The sequence below is a fragment of the Erpetoichthys calabaricus genome, chromosome 9, assembly GCF_900747795.2.
Source record: "Erpetoichthys calabaricus chromosome 9, fErpCal1.3, whole genome shotgun sequence".
Classification (NCBI taxonomy): domain Eukaryota; kingdom Metazoa; phylum Chordata; class Cladistia; order Polypteriformes; family Polypteridae; genus Erpetoichthys; species Erpetoichthys calabaricus.
This window is the reverse complement of record NC_041402.2, coordinates 133,801,171-133,826,155: the sequence shown is the minus strand read 5'-3', so window position 1 is coordinate 133,826,155 and position 24,985 is coordinate 133,801,171. Positions and strand designations below refer to the sequence as shown.

Below are 24,985 nucleotides of genomic sequence, written 5' to 3'. Positions count from 1 at the left end.
GAGTAGCCCCGGACATTTTAAAAATGTAATTTTTAATAACTGTGTACTCAACCATGATACATTATTTTGCCATATTTTTAATTGACTTAATACCTTTTTGTTTTCCTAACTCTGAGGAATCAAATTAAGTACCTGGTTGGGCAGACCAAAAAAATTAACAGATTCAAGTTTTCCACAAGGCAAATTATATTCTGTATCTAATTTATAACGTACAAAATTTGAATGTAAATATTTAGAAGTCACCCCATTTGCTAGTTTGTATACCATATAAACTGAGCAGGAGATATCTGTTCCACACTTGTAGGTCTACACCATTAGCACAGTCTTTGATGAAGTTGGAAAATTCTTATGAAGGTTTATGACCAGTCAAAGAATAAACTTTTTCTGTTCCTCAGCCTTTGCTTGTATGTCGCCGTAATTTTTAATATGACTTTTTCCTCTTTCTTCGGAAATGAACAAGACTTTTCTCAGCCTTTCTCCATAAAGACATCAAAGAAGGATATTTTTCTTTTTATTACCAGATCCTCCAACTTCAGCTTCAGCTTAAAACATTAATGAATGTTTGGTAATGGTGACTGCTGCAGGCATTTGCATCATCTTTTCATTTGTTTCTGCTGGGACTTCTCTCATCAAAAAGGGCGTAAAGATAAATGTGTACTTTCTCGTAGAATTATCCCTCTCCATTTTTCCATTTTTTTTTTTTGGTTTGTTTACTAAGAAGTCAGCCACTTAAGAACTCTGGAAAAGGGTTTGCATGAAGTAACAATCAAAATACAATGGGAATTTCTCACAATCTGGCCAAAACTTCACAGGAGGACAAAGGCAAGCCTTATGGAGAAAGAATTTATATGTGTAGAATCATATGAACTGGTTTGTGGACCATCCTCCTGGAAAGCCACCACTTTAACTCAAGCCAATTCCTTAAAGTGAAGCAATTTTCTGCTGTTAATGAAAATGCATTATTTAATTCAATGGCTTGTTAATACTCCAATCTGCTAAACAATATATTTCTATAACTGTTGGTTTCCTTTTTACCCTGAGAGAACCATCAGAATGTTTTGTAGATCAGAACAGATATTCTTTTCAAACATTTTATTGAGACAGATATGATAGACAAAGAGCGGCAACTGGAATGAAGTCAGCTGATCATTTGCTGGCTTTCTTTGCATTACATTATTTGGTTGACGATAAAGGAAAACAAAACCAGTGATGGCTTCTGAAATTTAAAAAAGGCCCAATTAAATATGAGGCTATGGAAAAAAAAAAAAAAAAATGTTTTAAAATGTAGAACTTGCTATTTACCTTTTTATTTTTACCTAGGTCTGCTAGGCATAAGAAAAAAGATAGTTTAAAGGCTCTGGTGATGGTAATTCCCTGCTGCTTCAGGGGTTGGCGCTGTGTAACAACACCTTTTCTTTTCCTTCCTCTGCAATCTGGAAGACCGGCCGTTTTTCTACCATTGACATTCAGGTATCTGTCCACCTGGGCCCGGCCCTCTCTACTGGAAGTAAACATAATCGGAAGCTCCTCCATTCTTCTGATCAGTCAGTGCCAGACTCCTGTCTAAAAAGACATCTTCATTTAATGCTGTTAAATCACTTTTTTTTTTTTTTTTTTAAATCAATTACACAGGCTTTTCCCACAGATGCCCTGACACTTCTTACTGTGTCTTCTTATTCTTACACAGGATATATAAATTCAGCATATGTCATCCTGTTTTACTCATTCCATAACGTCTCCATGCCTATAAGAACTGGCATATGAGGATATTTAATCAGTTTCTATTAGAGAATTTGAATCACATCTCATGAGGTACATAAGGAATAAAGGACCTCTTTTTGTTAATTACTGTCGCTTATGTTTTCTTCCACAAGGCAAAACAAGTCTGTTCCATTAGTGGCAGAAATTCACTGTGTACTGAGAAAATGGCTACAATAAAAACCTAAAAACCTGCAGCCACTGCAGTGATTCCAGGACCTGAGTTTCACACCCCTGACAATCAAGCTTGAAAACAGGAGGCTAGCACTGAAAGGATTGATGCTAGATATTTAAAGATGGAATGACCATTATAGACAGCATAATATAAATAAAGCAAAATAATGCAAAAGAAGACTCTTACAAGAGTTGGTGTTTTTATTTTATAATTTTCTTAAATATATGCATGGAAATTCATAATATTTACATCATTTTTGCATCAGTAAGACAATATAAGCTTAACATATACTAAGGACAATGACAAAAAAAACAAAACACCTTGACAAACTTGTATTTAAATACATATTTATGTTTGGAAAAAAAAAAAAAAAAACAGAAAATTAAACGTAATGTAGTAGTACTGGTCAAGGATGTGCTCTTTTTCCTGTAAATTTTTATTCACAAAACTAAATACTGAAATTAATGAGATCATATTCTTAATTTAAACACTAACAAATCAAGTACTATAAATAAAGTGCCTGCTATATCCAACAGTTGCAAACCAACCAATAACTGTGCAAATTTAATACTTGAGTTTAAAAAAAAAAAAAAAGTGCAGCAGAATATGACAAGAGAAATGTAAACTACCTGTGTAGAGACTACACAGTAATGCAGCAAAGACCACCACATTTTTAAAACCAAATGCCTCAAATTCTTAAGAATTTATTAAGAATAAAAAAAAAAAAAATGTTTTGCAGCATTACTCACTAGCACTTTAAACAGCAATACGTTTTGTTCTTTCTAACGTGGTCTTTCAGTTCAAGTATACCCACAGGTACTTTTTGTTAAGCAGGAAAGCAGATGAATAAATTAAATGACCAACATTTAAAAAATACTTTGAATGACTAAACAATACAAATATCTTTACAGAAGCAGACATGATTTAGCAACTAGCGACAAGGATTCAACCATTTGCACAAACCAGAAAATGCATTCTACCAAAATCACTTGCTAGAACAAGCTGTCCTTGGAAATTATTCAAGTTTAACATAACAAAGTAAACCTTCATATTTCAAAACATAAATTAATTGCATAAGTATTATGCTGGAAAAAAATGGTGAAAAAAATAATGGGGACAGTTAAGATATTCAAGATACTAAACTCTTATGTTTAAGACAAATTATTGAACATCACGTCAGCAATGTAAACAATACCAAAAACCAGATACCAGACACTGAAGCGTGACATTTAGTAAAGACAGTCGAGTTTGCATATATTGATTAGTGTCTAAGTAATTTCAAAAACTGTGCAGCTCCAAATAACTGGACGTACCTTAGTAATTGTGAAGTTTACAGACACTCAACAGAAAACCAAGTATGCTGTTAACATTTGCCCACAGTTAGACAATGCTAAGCAGTAATATCACTTAGATTATTTTTTTTACAAGAATTAATGTTAGAATAGTCAAAAAGTACAGTAGATAACATATACGGATATGTAATGTTACTTGAATGAACTATGCCATTTACATCAAATATATGAAGCAGATGCTCTTACTATGTAGTGAACAAAATGATTTACATTACATTTATGTAATCACAATGCCAATGAGTAAAGAACTTAACTTTTTTCTTTACACAAAGTTATATGCATTACAAGAATACCTTTATTTTTCCAAATGATAGTGAAAATGTGAATTGTCTGTACATCTAATAAAGAAGAACATTTTAGTCAAACTACCACCAGATAAAATACCAGAAATCAACAGTGATGGTTACTTAAAATATGTTCTCTCTTCAAAATGTAAAATAGTCAATGTATACTTGTATATCTACAGATTTTATATGCAATCAATCAGTTGCTATTCCAAGGTGAACACAAAGAAATATTTACTAGATTTAACAGAAACCTATCCTTTAAAGACATTAAATGTCTGGCATACTATATATTCTACAATAAAAACATGATATACTGAAAGTAATGCAACTTGTCATTTTATCATTGCTCATCTTTTCAACATTTTATTTTGATAACTTGTTTCAGTATCAAAATTTAACGTGATCATGAATTGGTTTTGTGTTAAACATTTAATATTTCACATTTGCTTCCAACTGACTGGGACATTGGCTGTCACATGTAGCACTGGAAGAGAGAGATACAAAATTTACACTAGCTTTTAAAACAAATGTTAAAAAAGCAAAATTACACATTTTATTTTTCAAGACTCACAGATAAGATATATAATCATAAACTATCCTGAAGATGGAAAAATAAACAAATACAGTTAAAAGAAAACCTAAATAGAAGGAACTGTAAACTTTGCATTTAGAATGACAGATTCTTATAAAGTAAACGTCTAAAATCTGTATATGTTAAATGTTGCATTACTTTACGGGAAAATGTAAATAAAATCTCATAAGTAGTACAATGGCTTTCATAACTCTGTTGATCAAATTAGTGTTGATTTGGGTTATAGGGAGACAATTCTGTAGGATAGCTCGGAGTACTATAATTTAGCATAAATGGAATAGCAAGTGATTGGACTAGTAGAACTCTGGATTTTGATTTCAGAGCAGATTGTTAAATGACAAATGCTGAAATACATCTCAGAACTGGACCCAGCTGGATGACTGCTGACTCTGATTAGAAGCTGAACTATAGAGAAAGAAAAAAAAAAAAAGTTAACACAAGTTGAAGTAAAGGCAATAATCCTAAATCCAAAAAGTGATTAAAAACATTAAAGGAGAAAGCATTAATGAAAAGATTCTGAAAGTTCTCCTACACAAATTCTGTTTATTCAGAATTCTAAAAAGGTTTTCCAATATAGTATTGGCATAAATACGAATATAAATTAAGTACACTTAATTCCAGAAGCAAAAGTCTATGGGAGTGAGGCTTGCTAGTGGGGTTGTGACATAAATACACATGTTCAGGTTTAATAAATTAATTTCACTAACCAGTACGACTGAACTAATGGGTTTATTTCTATGAAAATCAAATTGGTGTTTTTATCTGATGTGTAAAGTTGCTTAATAATGGTTTGCAAAATAATGAAGGTCTGTAGTATTTACTGGATAGGAAAAATGCAGATTTAGTTACTGGTTTTAACTTATTGCCTGTACCTTGATGAGCTAGAAAAATCTCCCCAAAGGTCAGTTGCTTGTGCAGATTCTGATGGAACAGAGCTGGGCATGTCCAAGTCTAAAAGAAAACCTTAAAACACACAAAAGAACAAAACAATTAGACATTATAATTGCATAGTAAAAATTGTATGTTACTACTTTTTTTTTTTTAAATCTTTCAGTTTCTTTTCTAACTTTTACTGGCATTTTTCTCAGGCAATGACAACATGCACAGTTCTTTAAGTACATATTTTTTTCAACAAAAACTGTCCCACCTGTGCAATATGGGGTTAATATACTGTTAGAAAATATGTTTACGATATAAAGCATTTAGAAAAAGTCTAAAAAATATTTCTAGATTCCACATCATGTCAAATTAGGTAATAATGAAAAATTATGCAATCCTAGGTGCATTCCTACATTTGACTTAAAGTGTATCAGCAAATTAATTCCTTTTAATTTACTTTGCAACCAATATTCAAATTTCATGCTGGACTAACTAGATGTTTACTCGGCAACACTGGGAAAAGGTTTTTTTTGTTTTTTTTTTTAAATCTTTTTTACTTTTTGATCATGCATGTTTTTTTTTTGTTCATAAAGCAAGTTTGTTATTTTACTCTGTGGTAACAAATAATTCTTTAAAAAAATGCAACATTGCAAACATTGGATGTTAAATACATTTGTATCATGCATATATCCACCTTAATAAAAAAGATAATTGATTCTGTGTGTGTGTGTGCACATTTTATATATTTCTCAGTTTCATACCTGTATCGCCTGTGCACTGGGAAGCATTGCCAGGAGCAGCAACTTCTGGAATGTGATTAGGAGAGACAGAAGACACAGGGGGAGCTATTTTTCCACCTGGAGGAGGAGGCAGAAGTCCAAGGGCCCCAGTACCTTGTAATCGTGGTTTAGGCCCATCTTTTTTCTTTGCTTGCTAAGGAAAGTTTTAAAAAGTAGAAATATTACTGACAAATGTGGTTTTATGGCATTTTTACATTTTTTTCATGACCTACCCAAGACGTACAGTCTTTCTAAGCCCAAGTTAAAGGAGTACTCAAACCAAAAATGATTCTTATGTTAGCTACCCCATGTAGTTTTGCAGTGATGGCCATACATAATCTAACTAAAACAACTTTAATGGATGCCATTATTCTTAGTTCCATCAAAGTTATCATTGTCAATGCATTATTAAAGTAATTAGTGACAGATTTGAATGCCAGGTATTATACATCAATTTTAAATCTGCCATTTTTTCTAATTTCTTAAAAAGAATTCAGTCTTGTAGCTTTAGTCTCTATTTACAGTAATCCCTCGCTATACAGTAATCCCTCCTCCATCGCGGGGGTTGCGTTCCAGAGCCACCCGCGAAATAAGAATATCCGCGAAGTAGAAACCATATGTTTATATGGTTATTTTTATATTGTCATGCTTGGGTCACAGATTTGCGCAGAAACACAGGAGGTTGTAGAGAGACAGGAACGTTATTCAAACACTGCAAACAAACATTTGTCTCTTTTTCAAAAGTTTAAACTGTGCTCCATGACAAGACAGAGATGACAGTTCACTCTCACAATTAAAAGAATGCAAACATATCTTCCTCTTCTAAGGAGTGCACATCAGGAGCAGATCATGTCACAGAGATAGAGAAAAGCAAACAAATCAATAGAGCTGTTTGGCTTTTAAGTATGCTAAGCACCGCGGCACAAAGCTGTTGAAGGCGGCAGCTCACACCCCTTCCGTCAGGAGCAGAGAGAGAGAGAGACAAACAAAAATCAATACGTGCCCTTCGAGCTTTTAAGTATGCGAAGCACCGTGCAGCATGTCGTTTCAGGAAGCAGCTGCACAAAAGATAGCAACGTGAAGATAATCTTTTAGCATTTTTAGACTAGCGTCCCTATCGTCTAGGTGTGCGAACAGCCCCCCTGCTCAATCCCCCTATGTCAGGATCAGAGAAAGTCAGCGCAAGACAGAGACAAAAGTAAGCTGGGTAGCCTCTCAGCCATCTGCCAATAGCGTCCCTTGTATGAAATCAACTGGGCAAACCAACTGAGGAAGCATGTACCAGAAATTAAAAGACCCATTGTCCGCAGAAATCCGCGATATATATTTAAATATGCTTACATATAAAATCCGCGATGGAGTGAAGCCGTGAAAGGCGAAGCGCGATATAGCGAGGGATTTTATATGTAAGCATATTTAAATATATATCGCGGATTTTTTGCTGGTTCGCGGATTTCTGTGGACAATGGGTCTTTTAATTTCTGGTACATGCTTCCTCAGTTGGTTTGCCCAGTTGATTTCATACAAGGGACGCTACTGGCAGATGGCTGAGAAGCTACCCAACTTACTTTTCTCTCTCTCTCTCTCGTGCTGACTTTCTCTGATCCTGACGTAGGGGGATTGAGCAGGGGGGCTGTTCGCACACCTAGACGATACGGATGCTCGTCTAAAAATGCTGAAAGATTATCTTCACGTTGCTACCTTCTGTGCAGCTGCTTCGTGAAGCGACATGCTGCACGGTGCTTCGCATACTTAAAAGCTCGAAGGGCACGTATTGATTTTTGATTGTTTGTTTTTCTCTGTCTCTATCTCTCGCTCTCTCTGCACCTGACGGAGGGGGTGTGAGCTGCCGCCTTCAACAGCTTTGTGCCGCGGTGCTTCACATACTTAAAAGCCAAACAGCCCTATTGATTTGTTTGCTTTCCTCTCTCTGACAGTCTCTGCTCCTGATGCGCACTCCTTTGAAGAGGAAGATATGTTTGCATTCTTTTAATTGTGAGATAGAACTGTCATTTCTGTCTTGTCATGGAGCACAATTTAAACTTTTGAAAAAGAGACAAATGTTTATTTGCAGTGTTTGAATAACGTTCCTGTCTCTCTACAACCTCCTGTGTTTCTGCGCAAATCTGTGACCCAAGCAGGACAATATAAAAATAACTATATAAACATATGGTTTCTACTTTGCGGACTTTGTTATTTCGCGGGTGGCTCTGGAACGCAACCCCCGCGATGGAGGAGGGATTACTGTAAATAAAAAAAAGCAGCCTTTCACCCTACTGACAGCAAAGAAAGAAGTTTAGGTTATAAAATATAGTATATCATAATATTATGGTTTCTCACAGCTTTTGAAGCTACCAACCAAAGCATTATGTAACAGACTCATAGAATTTAGTTGAACTGTCACAGTGGATCCCTTCCTAAGAACAATACCTATTTCTACCAACCAGGGAGGGGATGCATACCTTATCTCCCCACAGATGGCAAGGGGGCAAATAGCAAAAAAAAAAAAAATTTGAATGCCACAGTTGAATAACTGAAGTGTGACTGCACCTTATATTACCATGCCTCAAAATGAACAATCAGAAGGAAAGCGAACTGAAAAAGACTATTTGGAAAGGATGCAGAAGCAGTCACTTACTGATAAGAATGAAGTTAAAGAGCTTGGAGTTTGCAAAAACACAAAGGCCAAAGCTAGTAGCTTATGCAGTCAGTACATTTGGAGTTTAGGCATAAAGGCATTCAAAAAAGCATATTACATATAGAGGAAACTGTGTTGGTGGAAAGCTGATTCTGATGACACAATTATGACCAACATTACAAACGTTTTCAAAATTTGCTTCTGCCAGAAAGCAGGAATTTGGTTACAGGTGTTCCTTCAGTATATAACCAAAAAAAAAAAACATTCAAAACTTAAATAAGGAAAATTAACTATCTGTGAATTACATACCTATTTTAAGACAGCTGCAAGAGAAATTGATGAGAAAATGACCTGATTCATAAAATAATTTAAACATGCAGTTCCAATCTGAGACTTTTGTGTTATATCAACCAATGTGAAAGATAAAATAGTACAATATAGTTATCCACCTCAGTTTTACATTGGAAACGGAATTGAACTGGCCACAAATTCTGGTTACCAAGAATTTCTCAAATTATTAAATACTATCTGTGCTACTTTTCTAAGTCAGGCTGAAATCTAAATAATCAAAAGATTTCAGCGCTGTTTGCAGTGCACCTTGCAATGGGTATGTGTCTGTTATATACCATTTGGTGTGAGATTCATAAAAGCAGTGTTAATGCTTGTGATGTGCCATCCATTCGAATGACAAATACAAAGCATTTTATTACTAAAAAATATTTTTTTGATGAGCCAACTTCTGGAATTACAGATACATAGCAACTGGGCAGACACAATTCTTAAACTTTATTTCGAAGACTCGTATAATAAAATCAATGCTTGGACCCAAAAAGGGCATTATTATCATCATAATGACACAGTCAAAAAGAAACAAATAACAATAGCTAACAAAGGCCATATAGTAATAAATTAAAATACCACTGCATAATTGGGATTATTTTACTGCTGACATGTCACACTCACATAATACAATTTATTTATTATGACATTATAAGATTAAATTATACATATATTTACAAATTTGCTAACTCCAATTCATTATAAAGTAAGCTCTGTGCTCCTAGTTGTATAAAATGCTCAGACAAACTCACAAATGGTTTACACTTAAAGAATTCAACTACTTTAAGATGCTTGAAAATGTAGTGCTGTCTGAGTAAAAAATTACAAAATCACTAGTCTATGCTCATTTGTCTTTCACCTTTGTCTTTAATTTTCAGTGTCATACCTACTAGAATGCACAGGGGTAAATAATTAAAATTTGTAATTACTGAAAAGACACTAAAAACATATAAACTGGGGAAGTGACAGCTAGCCTAAATAAGGTAGGGTTATAATTAAAATCGGAATTTGATTAGGGTGAAGAACCTGCAGCCCCAGGAATCCCCCAGGACTGAACTCAAGAAACAATGATTTAATTTGTTCTTTATGAATAAACATGCTAGCGAGTATGGCACTGTTGTTGCTGCTGCCTTGAACATTTGGTTTTATTTGCAGTGTTGTCCAATCTATTTACTGTTACTTGTACTTATTAGGATAAAATTTTGGGAGCAAATTCCATAGAAAAGGAGTTTTAAGCACTTAGAGCTATGGCAAAAAAAAAAAAAAACATGTTTATACATTTCTTTTATAAATATAAAAACAATCTCATATTACTGCAAAAGCAGGATAGGAAGTCCCCCAGGACCGAAATTGTCTATTACCATGTTTACTTTTAATAATATTGTATACCATTTTAAGATATTGATTTTCAAAAAAACAATTTTCATCACCCCTTGATATAGTAATGTAGACAATGTAAATTAATGAAATACACAATCTTTATTCATTATTTTGCCCCAAATAGAAAATATTTATTTTCTAACAAAGTACCACAAAAAGGTGAAACACCTGCCTACTATTACACATCCTCAACCACTATGCAGTACTATTTACCATTATAAACCTGTTATAATAATAAAACATTCATACCCCAATATTTAATGTGATTGTCTGTCCTTCTTTGAAGCCAAGGTCTAGTTTTGGACCTGCATTCTGGTTCTGACCCTCTTTAGAGATTTCATTTTCTTGTTTCACCCACCTAAAAATATATAAATTTTTCAATGACAAGCAGTCAAAGTATGCAAATATAATAACACAATAAGCACTTTCTTAATAAAAGCATAGGCATGAACACATTTCCAATTGCCAACCTGCCACCAAATGTATTTATTTTGTTTGCCACTTTCACAATGACACTGTATTAACTCAATATAATGTGAGGAGTCCTCTAAATGCAAAGGACAGTAGAGAACGCATCAAACTTATTGACTGACTAGAGTACCCCTATTCCAAAGTAGGGTAAGGTTTGTTTTGAAGTGGGTAGAAGCCTAGAGTGGAGGCATTGGCTGTACCATCACTGGTTAGAACATCAGTATATTACAGAGCACTCTCACCCACACCTGTTTAGACAGAGCCATTTTAGAGAAATTGATGAACCAAATGTGCAGGTCATTTAAATATTTGTTGTTTTTATTTTCCTCATTGATTTTTAAAAGTACACTGCAGTATGTACATGTCAGAACCAACTTGCCCACAGTAGGTAATTTAACATTTAAATTCAAATTCAATGGAATTGCCCAACCCATCTGTAAAGCTATGAAGCCAGATAACCCATTACACTTCAACATCTTTAACTGACATGTAGAGCACACCTTTCCAAAGTGGATTTTGCATTGTGGCTTGTGGGGCTTTGCAAAGTCATGCTGTAATTTGTATTAAATTTTGGTTTAAAATTTATCAAAAAAGGGCTTGAAATTAACAGCTGCCATGTTACTTTTAGCTACAGTATGAAACATTCTGAACAGTTATTCAATAAACTGAATTATACTACCCCAATCCTATGTCTGAAGAGACCAACTAATGCAATGAATCTATGTACAGAGCCAGAATTCTGACATTTTAAGGGATAAAAATTCAGACTAACAGATAAAACTAAACAATACAGTTCAGATACTAAAAGTGTTATACAGCCTTTTATCTCACAGTTTCATTAAGCTGACATTATACAGCTTCTTAATGATTCCAAATATAAGGTATTAAAATTGGAAACCATATTTTGAGTTTCAGAAGCCAAAAGCTGATGCAACTACTGTAAAAACAACCCAATACAAAAATAGGATTGTGTATGCAAAGTGACATCAAAAAGAAAGTGTAATTTGCATGTGCGCGCACACACACACACACACACACAAAGACAAAATTGCTTGTGACTGCTAAAACATTGAATGTGATCCAAAAAGAAACACTGCAGTACAACAGATCAGATGTGCTGGACCCGACCCAACTTGATACTTTTGAGTACTTAGCACCAGTTGAGCACTATGGGCAGGAGCCAGGAATCAAAGAACAGAATAAGGGACTATATCAATGTCAGCAACTCCAGCAAGATGTACTATGTATTATCCAAAGCAACTAAAAAGAACACTGCCTACATTGAAAAAGCTCATGAAAATTATTGCTTCAAAGCTATGGTAAGAAGTTATAATAAAGAAAAAAAAAAAATCATCAAAAGGGTACTGTATTTAAAAAAAAAAAAAAAAAGTTTACTTGATGAAGCATTGCATTACCTTCTATTACCTTCTCCCACATCTAATTCAATACCAAAAAAATTAAAACTCACCAGTAGTATTGGAGTCACTTACAGTTGCAAATAATTTAATAAAAAAAATTTAAACATAAACATCGCTTTTTGTTTTTCTCTACTCCCCTTCTAAAATATTGCTACCTATGCAAATAGGCTGGGGCATTGAGGAGAAATTTCAAGACCACTGCAGTGGAATAGGTTTAGAAAGCACTGATTTAGAGGATTCATTGATATCCAATATGCTTACCTAAGGGCAACATTGATAACCATCCATCCATCTTCCAACCCGCTGAATCCGAACACAGGGTCACGGGGGTCTGCTGGAGCCAATCCCAGCCAACACAGGGCACAAGGCAGGAAACAATCCTGGGCAGGGTGCCAACCCACCGCAGGACACACACAAACACACCCACATACCAAGCACACACTAGGGCCAATTTAGAATCGCCAATCCACCTAACCTGCATGTCTTTGGACTGTGGGAGGAAACCGGAGCGCACGGAGGAAACCCACGCAGACACGGGGAGAACATGCAAACTCCACGCAGGGAGGACCCGGGAAGCGAACCCAGGTCCCCAGATCTCCCAACTGCGAGGCAGCAGCGCTACCCACTGCGCCACCGTGCCGCCCAACATTGATAACTTCTTGTCTAATTCTACAGCAGCTTTGAGTAGTTACTTGGATGGAAAACTTGGTCATTTGAAACAGAATGGGACATCCTTTTCCCTCTGTGTTACAATGGGTAGATTAGAATTTTTTCCATTTAAACATTATGAGAGTGTATGTATTACATGCACTGTATTTTTAAAGATTTCTCTGTCTTCAGGTATGCAGTATGTGTATAAAGATTCTCCAACCATAACTTTAAACTTTGCGAAATATTTGATTTTACAGATAATGGCCCTTGGTACATGGCTTCCCTTGGAACCATCATTTTTGAAAATTCTGAAAACATACAATAGATTCAGTTATTTTTGTCCATAATCTCTTTACTGCTGAGCATTTTACATTTCCTTTGTCCTGAAACTGAAGGCTGTAGGAAAATGTTTACCAGTTAAGAGGTGAGCTGCTTTAATGTCCAATTTTCATTAGTTCTTTCTCCAATAAGTTTAGTAAAGAACTTTGACATACGTTTTAAAGGAATTGACAGACTCGCCTGTTTGTGTGTTTTTTTGGCTTTATCCAAACTTTAACAGATGTTGAAGGATTTTTTGGGAGTATATAGTGGATTCTGTACCAAAGCAATACAGACTACATATATTAAAATGCAGAATGATACACAAAATACTTGAGAGCAAAATAACATCATTGAGAGAATATGTGCCTCAAACATCCATACTTGATAAATGGAAAAGTCCAAAACAAAAGATTCTGATTATTGTTTTAGTAAGTACATTGCACTGGCAGGGGTTTGGATGCATCAATGAATGGATATTGTAGTGGATTTGGACATTTTAATTAAGGGAAGTAATTTAGCTCAAAATATAGCAAAAACAACCAAATACCTAAATGTAAAAGTGATGTGTGGATGAAAATTTTAATTTGGAATGGAAGGATTTCTTCTCTCCGATTCTGATGACAGAAGAATGTACACAGGAGAGATTACATGGACTTTTTTATAGTGACTGAAATGCAAAACTAGCAGACTGAAATGTTGAAGCAACATTACTTGAATTGCTTGACTTAGTTAAGGTTTAACAACTGGTCTTGGTTTGTAGCATTCTTGTTTAATTTAGTTAAGATTAAAAAAATGGATTGCTTGTTTTTCTATTTGACAAAAGGTTTAACCATTTGAAAGGTGTACTTAAATATTAAATTACCACATGTATTAGAGTTTAATTTATAATAAGGATAACAAGGAGGCATGTCTTAGGACTGGACAAATCTAATATAGGAAAATTAAATTAGACAATGAACTAGAGAGAATGTCTTTTCCATCTGAGAATGACATAAGCTGCTGCGAGTTTGCTTCTGGAGAGTTTCGTAGCTAAGAAATGTGCTGGTTAGACAGAGAATACGGACCACTTTAAAACTGCTGCAGCTACAACAGTCCAGGTTGGATACTTTATTTAGTACTTCTGCCTTTGTGTCTGCTTAAGGTATTACACTGAGTAGAAGAAGTTTGCCTTCACTGCTATCTTACCATATGGTTTCTCGCCATGGGAATTAAGAAGCCCATTGTTAATTCCACATCACTAGAGGTGAGAGAAGACAATTCTGAATATTGTGTTGTGCCCCTTATAATATTCTTCCTGCCCAGCAGAGCCTGAATAAATGGTACCCTCTGTGTCAAGCACCCACATCACTGAAGCACATTTTAACAGGAGGCATAATAAACCTCATCCAACAGCAGTATATCAGGAGGCATAACCAATTACTTGGGCAGCTGGCATCAATTCTGAAGCAGAGGCTAGTCACAACAAACAGAAGACCCCCCCCCCCCCAAACACCAACAGGAAAGGCTCTCCTTCAAATGTCTGTACTAGCAGACCAGCTCAGAGAGAGGCCTATAACACCAAAAGATGCAATTATTTCCATCAAAGATAATGGTTACAACACTGAGGCAAGCTGGTATACATTGCAGAACTTATGGTGTCAAGGGAAGGCGGCGCTGAAGAATCATGAGAGAAAGAACTTGAAGTACACTAAACAGTAATGTCCTCATGTCCTGGGCTCATCATTGAAACCTCAAGGATGAAGGGTGCCCACCTGATGCTATGATGTACTAATCCTGTCTTAACAAAGGGACTAAAATATCAAGTCCTACAAACTTTAATGTGCATAGTGTAGTCTAGGGTAAAACAGCAAGACTAACTTTGTGGTTTTAGCCCCAACTGCCAAGTCGCCACATGAGCACAAGACTGAAGCATGTAGTGAGGACAGCAGAGAGGTTCATCAGGGTCTCCATCTCCTCCATCCAGGACATTTTTCAGAAACGCAGTTCGCATAGTGCCTCCACCACTGTGAAATATGTCTCTCACCCATCATACATACTATTTGGCCTCCAGCCGCCAGGTAGAAGATACCACAGCATTAGGACTGGCAGAGTCAAGTCCTATATAACAGCTTTTTTTCCCCCCAAAGCTTTCAGACCTCTGAACTCCTCCATGTCGCCCAGTACTATGTCCCTATAACATTTTCCCCAATTACGTACGGTTACTCTACAATCTGCATTTTACTATGGGTATTGAGCACATTTGAACTGCATAGTACTGCATCTTTTGTTTTGTTACATTGTATTGTTGCAATGGTTTTGCTAAGGTTATGGTGTATATTAAATGTATATTGTGTTGTATGTGCACCTGGAACTCTAATGAACTAAATTCTGTTGAACCACACTCTACATTTTTTCTTTAAATATAAACACAGACAAGGCTGTGCATACATACATATCAAACTCTACAACTTAACAGTGGCCTTTCTTGCAGTATGTAGATTAGACTATTGACTACAACTTGACTTAAAGCTGCTTCTATGGAGTGACCAGGGAAAAAGCCAAACTGAAATTTCTCATAAAGGCTGCATTTTTGAGTAAAATTTGAGTTGTAAAAATCACAATTTTATCCAACACTTTAGAAAGAAAATACTGGTCCATAATAAGATTTAATACAACATACTTGAAGTGGTCCTGCAATGCCACGTTGAAATCAAAAGCATCTCCTCTATCACTAAATCCAATTCCAATAAATGCACTTCGTCCTAAAAAAAGCAAAACAAGCATTGTAAAGCATAGACTAAATGTCTTATTAATGATTTCTGAATAAGTATATGTTGTATATAGCATTGTTGGTTGAATCTACACAACTTAAAAATACAAATGAAGAATGGACAAGCTGCTACAAAATGTGGGTTGATGAAAATGTCAAGTTAATTCTTTCCATTGTTGGGTTTACAGTAGATCCCCGTGAAGTCGCAGTTCAGAGTTTACGGCCTCAGTCATTTGCAGATTTTTCCTTAGAACCTATCTAATAATTGTTAGCGGAAACCACAAAAGTCCTCCGCAATTTTTATGGCAATACTGTACTGTAGAGAGAACAGGAAGCAACTGTAGAAGAAAACGCGGCTTGGAATGGTGAAAGTAGCCGAAAGAATTTGAAACTGCAACTCCCTGCAGTGGCTCTGATTGGTCTTCTGCTGAGGGTGCTGGGGCTGTTAGGATCAAAGGATGTCAGCTCAGCTTTTTAAAAGGGGGCCGGTGACCAAAACCAAAAAAAAAAAAAAAGTTTTTGTAATTTGTGTTTCAAGTTCCTGTCTGCTTTCTGTTGGGTTACTTGTATTTATTCGTTTTGTCCTGGATTGTTTTGTGGTTGGCGTATGGATTGTCTGCCTGTGGACATGAGGACAATAAGTGGATTCATGGCCAACCTGCAAAGAAAGGAGCGCTCCTGAACCCGTCCACCCAAGTTCAACCTTTTCAGGAACTAGCGGTAGGACTGCCTTTACATTACCATTCAACGTGCGGATCTCTGGACTACTTTCATCATTACATTTCATCCGTTGACATTTCTCATGAACTTTTTTTTTTTTGTGTGTCTTTTGTTTGTGCTTTGTTGTACAGTAATCCCTCGCTATATCGCGCTTCGCCTTTCGCAGCTTCACTCCATCGCGGATTTTATATGTAAGCATATTTAAATATATATCGCTGATTTTTCGCTGCTTCGCGGGTTTCTGCGGACAATGGGTCTTTTAATTTGTGGTACATGCTTCCTCAGTTGGTTTGCCCAGTTGATTTCATACAAGGGACACTATTAGCAGATGGCTGAGAAGCTACCCAACTTACTTTTCTTTCTCTCTCTCTTGCGCTGACTATCTGTGATCCTGACGTAGGGGGTGTGAGCAGGGGGGCTGTTCGCACACCTAGACGATACGGACGCTCGTCTGAAAATGCTGAAAGATTATCTTCACGTTGCTACCTTCTGTGTGCAGCTTTTAACTATGCTGCACGGTGCTTCGCATACTTAAAAGCTCAAAGGGCACGTATTGATTTTTTTATCTGTCTCTCTCTCTCTCACTCTCTCTCTGCTCCTGACGGAGGGGGTGTAAGCTGCCGCCTTCAACAGCTTTGTGCCGCGGTGCTTCACATACTTACAAGCCAAACAGCCCTATTGATTTTTTTGCTCCTTTGAAGAGGAAGATATGTTTGCATTCTTTTAATTGTGAGACTGAACTGTCATCTCTGTCTTGTCATTGAGCACAGTTTAAACTTTTGAAAAAGAGACAAATGTTTGTTTGCAGTGTTTGAATAACGTTCCTGTCTCTCTACAACCTCATGTGTTTCTGCACAAATCTGTGACCCAAGCAGGACAATATAAAAATAACCATATAAACATAGGGTTTCTACTTCGCGGATTTTCTTATTTCGCGGGTGGCTCTGGAACGCAACCCCCGCGATGGAGGAGGGATTACTGTATTTAATGTGTAATTGTTGTAAGGGGAACAAGGGTGGTATCGTTTACATTTATTTTGATTTGTTTTCATTACATTCTTTATTTGCTGTTTGATTACCGGTTTGCTTTGTTTTTGTCTCCGTTTGTGAGTGTGTGCGGGTCGGGTCAAAGCTGGGTGCGTCCCTGGAATCTCCACCATAAAAATAACTAAATCACCGTCTTCTTGACGGTGTGAATCTTAGCGGCACCAGACCACTACAGCATTATTCGTTTCTCCTTGCTGCTGATTGACTGTGATGCATCTCCAGCTGAGCGTTGCATTTTCCATTTTGTTCCTCTTAACCCTTAAACCGCCACAACCGGCTATAGTCATTTCCCAGTGCCATTTGTGAGCACGCAGGAGCTGATCAGTCAGTGCTGTACATTTGTTGGGCAGCCATCTCATGACCACTGCCAGCCCCTTGTGAGCAGGGGGTCTGAATACACTCCTAGAAAACACGAACACTCCTCAAAAAACCCCTCTTAAAAAACACTTACTTGTGGCTGCCCTGTCACACGATATGCTTCTCGCGGTATGCATACTTAAAAGCCTGAACAGCACCTGTCCTTTTTGGCTGATTGCTTTGTTTCTCTCTCCTCCCCAAGACATCCTCTGCTCCTGTTGCGGGTCCCGCTCCCATTGTGCTCCCCTATGATGTTTGTCTATTGTTTAAATCGAGAACTAACTGCATACTGAGCTTGTTTTACTTCTATAAGAGACATGTTTGTTTGAAGCATTTGAATAAAGTACCTGTCTCTACAATCTCCTGTGTTTCTGTACAATTCCGTGACACCCTGCTGCCTCACTGTCCCTAGGATTGAGCCGCTTCACTAGACTAGCCTGCAAGCATCAGCACTTACCTCTGTGTGCTTGAGTGCAGACAGTTCAAGCGCAGTTGGCTTGGTGATTTACTGAATTTCATCCATGGCATCAGTTGCACCTTGTACATATTGTTCCAGTAGTTTTTAAAATAGTTTTTACAGTTCATTAGCAGACTGTAAAATGATCAGTGTTGTAGTAATTCTGATGCTCTTTTTTTTTTTTTTTTCATGCAAAGTGTTCCATTAAAATTTCACTTTTTCTTTGTGAAATTGTGACGTTTACTTAAAGTGCAGCAAAAAAGTATTTGGCGTCCAGGGATGCATTAACCCCCAAGTATGTGGCAGTTTAAGAGTTAAAGCCCCAAGATGCCACCGAAATGCCCTGCACTTTCTAAGGCTTCTGGCAATGAAAATGTGCTTGCATGAATTATAGTACATATAGCGGTAACATCTGTATTTTACATTCTAGCACTGTAGGAGACATAGCAGTACAGCATACAGGTTTAACTTTATATTCTTTTTTTTAGGTAATGTATTAAGCAGAGTTTGAAATTAAATTAAAGCGTTTTGGGGGCATATTTAGGGTTTAAACTATAAAAGTAGGCTTTTTTTTTTCCCACTACATCCAAAATTCGCAGGTGCTCTAGGAACGTAACCCCCTGCGAATTTTGGGGGTGTACTGTATTGTACTTCTCCCTCCTTGTAGTAGGGTATGTCATAGTGGGATATTTTTGAGGTTTAATTTATTAATTGCTTTTGTTTTGTTTTTTTCAATTAAGTTAAACTCTCTGGTTAACTGATGTAGGCACACACATGCACTTGCCATAAAGAAAAAAAAAATTTCCATTAAACTGCATGGAGATTACACAACATATGCTGGGGCTGGCCATGTACAGGTAGATAAAAAAAAAATGAAAAAGAAAGAAAGAATTAAAGAAATTGGGAACAATGTACATTGAGAAGGGAGCAAGTGAGCACACACTCCAGAAAGGTGAGTTCGAACAAGCATGGCTAGAGTTCTGTACGGATTTTCGATGGAGGCATGCAAGAGAGAGAGAAAGCATGAACCAACTAAGAACAGCAGGTTTTTGAGATTAAATAAGGCAGCAATGAAGGCAGAAAGTAGCTGTTGGGACTAAAGGAATGGTCCGGAGGAGAAAGGGCAGAGCTGTGTGCAAAACCAAAAGAAGCTGCTGCTGTGTGTGTTGGCTTGGGACAATGGTAGCTGTGTGCAAGTTGCCAGGGTCTGACCTGATCTCCCAGAAGAGGCTGAAATGTGACACATTCCAGGTCAGTACCCGTCCTTCCGATATGGACTAGTGTGTTGTTTTTTTGTTTTTTTTATTAAATGCACAGATTTTACTTCTCTGGGAAGTGACTGCTTTATATGGCTTGTGTTTTTAATGAAGATGATTTACTGTAACTTTATTTATCTCAGGACACTTGATCTAAGAAACACTGCAGACACTTGAATTCTTTGCTCTTTTAAATAAACACAATGCACTTTTTCACACTTTTAAAATGTTGTCCGTCTCCTCACTCACTGGTTCATCTTCAGTTTATGAAATACAAGAAGCCCCAACAACAGATAAGGCCAGGGGAGTCATACTGCTTAGGCACTAGATCATACCACTTTAACAAAAACATACATTTCACTTTTAAAAGACCATAGATTCTTGGAGAACCCAGCCTTAATATTCTATATTATATATTTTATTCTATAATATTAATAACCCCCCTCTGTGGGGGTTAGGATCTTACACACAGACATTAAAATGCTTTTTTATTTAGAAGAGAATAATACTCCACCAATTTTACAACTTTGCCTTCTCTTCTGGGGTTCGGGGGTGAACAGAAAGACACTGTCAGTGGATCTGTGACAATTTGTTGAATTGTTGGAATTATTAATGAAGACACATTAATGAATACAATCATTCTTTCATAACTTAGTCAGGAATTTGATCATTTTTCTGGGTTTACATGGACCAGTTTAAAAGGTACATGGTGGGGTCACAGCTAAAACCGTAACACTGATATGTCTGTACATTTATTTTGCAGTTGGAAGCCACTAATGTGGAAGATGAAGTTTGATATATGCCCGATTCTACACACTGGTGCAGCCTTTATAAACGTGAGACTTGCCACTGACAGTGTGCTTTTGAACATCCTTTAATTCTTTGATAAATGCGGATTTCTGCCTGGATGTCCAACCCTTTTATTCTCCTGGTCATTTATTTTATAACATTTAAAACCTCACTTGACTTGGGAAAGGGAATGGGACATATATACACAAAACCACTGATTCACTAACTAGAGTGAAAGCCTCATAGAAGTTAAAAATCAGATATGCTTGCAATAGGCTGCACTTCAGACACATGAACATGGTGGTAGCATGTTTTCTTGATTCTATTTGTTTAAGCCATTTGCTTAAGAGCAAGGCCTTCTTCTGTTCAAAACATATTGATCAGTAATTTGTTTATATCAGTAAAACAACCATCACTTCTTTTAATTGCACTATTTTATTTGATTTACTCAAGCAGAATTAACATTCTCAAATATAGCTGTATTATAATTAAATGTAGCCAGTTTCATTGATATGATTAATAGCATACTATAAGACAAATATTGCATGTAATAAAAATAAAATGTGTAAAATTATACACCCACCATTTCCATCCTGAATTCGAATAACAAAATATCGACTGGAATCACTGACAGTCTCCACAGCAATACCAGGGTATTGATCAACTGGTGCTTGAGCAAACAGTTCACCTACAAAGAGACAAGAGACAGTAATGGCTCTCTGGCTCAAGGAACAGGGCTGGTAACTCAAAGGTTGCCTGTTCAGATCCTGGCAGTGACTGAAGGAATGCTACTCCATTGGGCCCTTGAGCAAGGTCCTTGCCCTGCAAATACTCCTGGAGCACTGTACAAATAGTTGACCCTGAGCTCTGACCCCACAAAACCCTGTGGAGAGTAAGTTGGAGTATGCGAAAAAAGACAAATTCCTTATATAAAAAAAAAATGTATATGGCGAATAATAATTTTTAAATTAAACATACGCAAAACACGTTTGCCAAGCATTACCTTTAATGCCCTCTTCTAAACTAATAGAGAAGGGTCATTTATAACTCTCTCTACCTCTTTATACAGCATCACTTCTAACATTAGCTCTTTTGTAATAATAAAACAGAAAATAAGACTTCAGATGTCAAAGTAAATTCTAAAATTAACTTTTATAACCAAACAAGAAATTCTTCGCTCGATTTCTAAAGATAATCTGGTCATATTCCCTAGACAAAGTTAGTCATTCACAACATTTCTTTTAATCTAATGCATTGGAACAAGTACTAGCCTTACAGGTTCAGTCTAAATCTAACCAATATAACCTTTTCAAACAGTTTCATTCTGCAGTTTGCACTACAGAACAGCCTTAATGACATTTTGATATCTTCAAATGGAGGAAATGTTATTTAGATTTAGATGTAGCTTTTGACAGTATTCACCACACAATATAAAGTTGGACTTCTGTGCTTTAATCGCTTAATTCATACTGGATTTCAGTACATACAGAAACGTCATGATTGACCTTCATAATTACATTCTAAATGTATACCATACGTGGTATGCCTCAGCACTTGCTTTATATGATACTGGTGGAAGATACAGAGGGAAAAAAAAAAAAAAAACGAAATAAATATTCAATTTCTCCGAATATGAACTAAGTAGCATGTGTGTGCAGATTAGACTCCACTTGATTTATCACTATCACCCAGTAAGGCTTCTTAAAACTTTGCCTCAAGTTAAAACCCTAGGTTAATAATAATTACTTACTTTAAAAATGTAGACAAAATACAAATTTGTTTGGTTGGTGAGAATGTAGCATCTACCTTTTAAGCACTTAGAATACTGCAGTATACAAAGCCTCATAACAAATACAGAGAAAAGACATTCCTATGAAGGATGCAAAAAAGTAAATAAATGCATTTATATTAAGTAGACTTGACAAAGGCAATGCTTCATTTAAAGAATGTTTAAATCATTAAATTTCTACCTTTCCTTCAATTCAAAACACTGCCATGATTATCCTTACGAGGACTAAAAGGTATTATAACTTCTGTCCTCAAGTCTCTATATCAGTTCCAACTGATAACTGCAGGGCTAATTTCAAAAATCCTCTAACTTAACAGTTTTATTATTAGAGTGGTCAATTATGCCTTTCAGATTGCAAATTACAGCAATGAATATTGGGATTTTGATCATAACATCCCAGACAATCAGTATTTATGAGACTGAAGAATACCTTAAAAGGGTGGGGTGGTCTGCTACTATAGGTCAACAGACACATTATGTTCACCTTACAAAAGGCTGTCAGCACAGAAGTATAGCAAGTTGTTTTAGCATTTAAGATTTTTTGGGGAAGTGAACATTTAAAATGCCAATATTATTTCTTAAATTTGGTATCATTGCTTTCAAATTTGATACAAGGCTTTTGAAATTTTATTATTGGATTGTTCAATGGTTTATAGCTACACTTGGATTTTAATATCAATGCTTAGGAATTTGATACCAATATTTTTTACTTTGGTAATCCATGCAGCCTTTAAAGCTTGCAAGATGGACAGTCACTTCAACCAATTGAGTAAAAGTGTCACTCTGCGGTGCCCCCTTAAAGGTGCATCTGCCCTCAACATAAACTCTAGACTAATGGATATCCATATTCATTATAAGGCAGTTTACTTCTTATAAAAAATCTCTCCTTCGATGATCAATATTGAATTGTTACAGAAATGGGTATGATGTCATAGTAGATTCAAAATAATGAAGAAAAATGGGGCAATACTGCAATCTGTGAGTCTGTTAACAGTATAGCAGCAAATTTTGTTTCCATATGCAGAGACAGACATTTCAGTAAGATCACATATTCCTGAAAATAACATTAACTCTAAATTTTTAGCTTCCACAAAATTTGCTTTCTAAAGGTGCGATGAACAATTTCACTGGAAGGTCTTACTCACACAGTAACAATATCAGTTACACCATCAATTCTGTACAACCTTTCACAATAACGTTTTATGTAACATTATGTATACACATGTACACCTAATGTGTTAATATTTCTGAATGTAAAGTTACATTTGCAAATGCACTAGTTAATGCTAATGCTCCAGGCAACTAGAACTAATGTTAAGAAGAGGAAATGTGAAATGGGGTGGGATCCAAGGACACAAGTGCCGCCGAAGAAAGACTCGTAGCAGGCTTTTCAAATTTGATATTAAGTTTCTGCACTTTAATATCAACCTTTATTAAAATTTGATATCAGCATTTTAAAAACTGACATCAGGGTTTAGTAATTCAACATGATTGCATTCAATAATAGGTATCAGGGGTTAATCTTTGATAGCCACCTCTGAAAATTATCATCAGCATTTTATAATTTAATATCAACTGTTGGAAATTGGATACCAGCTTTTAAAAATGTAATATCCTCAATTAGAAAACTGAATAATGTAGTAATTGAATGTAACGCAGATAAACATTTCAACAGTACATGAGATATAAAGTTTGTTACCCATGTTCTAATTTTGATAAACATTCCGATATGCGTTTTTCAAAGTTGATATTCCTAAAATTGAGATCAAATGATGAAATTTGACTACAAATTTAAAAGACACTGGACAAGAAATTGATTTTCAACTTTTAAAAGCAGATATCAAATTTTAACTATTTCCTGAAACAATTTTTAAAAGTGCCATTTCAGCCTAAAAAACTACAAACTTGTTGTATACTGAAATTCTCAGCAAAAAATAAAAATCAACATTTAAATAATTCAGTCTCACAACTGATTAAGGTGCGTCTGTCTTGCTAACTGTAAATGTTGTGTTCACTATCCAAATTCAAAATATTGATATCAAAATGAATACAGATATCAACTTTTAAGACACTGGTACATGCAATAGCAGGGTCTTGATACCAAAAAAGGTGATTAAATGATAAAAAGTCTTTCCATACAAGAGATACATTTCCTTCAGAAAGTATGTTACATTTTTGTTTCCCGCTCTGACCCATTGCCAACTGCTTTACTATTTGTTTATTCTGATGTGTTAATAATGTACAATTGCGCAGTGTTACCATACTACAATTGCATATCTCTATATACTTTCTGATTTTGTACTCCGAGAAGTTAAGCAAAATGACACCTTTTATTGGCTAACTAAAAAGATTACAATATGCAAGCTTTCGAGGCAACGCAGGTAATTTTTTCAGGCCCTTCTTACAGCTTGCCTGAAGAAGGGGCCCGAGTTGCATCGAAAGTTTGCATATTATAATCTTTTTAGTTAGCCAATAAAAGGTGTCATTTTGCTTAACTTCTCACTACATCCATAATGGCTAACACGGTACAACACCCTAGTACTCTAAGAATAAATAAATTGAATATTTTATTAATAATTTAGAAGCAAAAGATGTCTACCTATTTCAAAAACATTATCATTTTAATGTATTTACTATGTAAGGATTTTGACTATGACAAGTTAGCATAGCATAGATAAACAATTTTTCTATTTTACAGGGGGCAATGGCATGCTCTGAAGCAAACTAACACTGCACATGTGCAATCTGTTCATCAAGAATGTCAGTGTGATGAATATTAACT

At 35.9% G+C, this 24,985-nt stretch overlaps 1 protein-coding gene across 1 annotated transcript in view; it reads right to left on the bottom strand.

Annotated features, from left to right (window-relative positions):
• Window positions 1–2,113: 2,113 nt before the first annotated feature.
• Window positions 2,114–24,985, bottom strand: part of necap1 (NECAP endocytosis associated 1) — a 40,881-nt gene continuing 18,009 nt past the window's right edge. The window contains exons 3-8 of the mRNA XM_028810181.2: window positions 20,998–21,102; window positions 15,700–15,781; window positions 10,429–10,537; window positions 5,805–5,976; window positions 5,037–5,127; window positions 2,114–4,569 (exon numbers count right to left, since the gene is read on the bottom strand). Of these exons, the coding sequence (XP_028666014.1) occupies window positions 4,521–4,569; window positions 5,037–5,127; window positions 5,805–5,976; window positions 10,429–10,537; window positions 15,700–15,781; window positions 20,998–21,102 (608 nt within the window). The 3' untranslated portion in view covers window positions 2,114–4,520. The remainder of the gene's footprint in view (window positions 4,570–5,036; window positions 5,128–5,804; window positions 5,977–10,428; window positions 10,538–15,699; window positions 15,782–20,997; window positions 21,103–24,985) is intronic.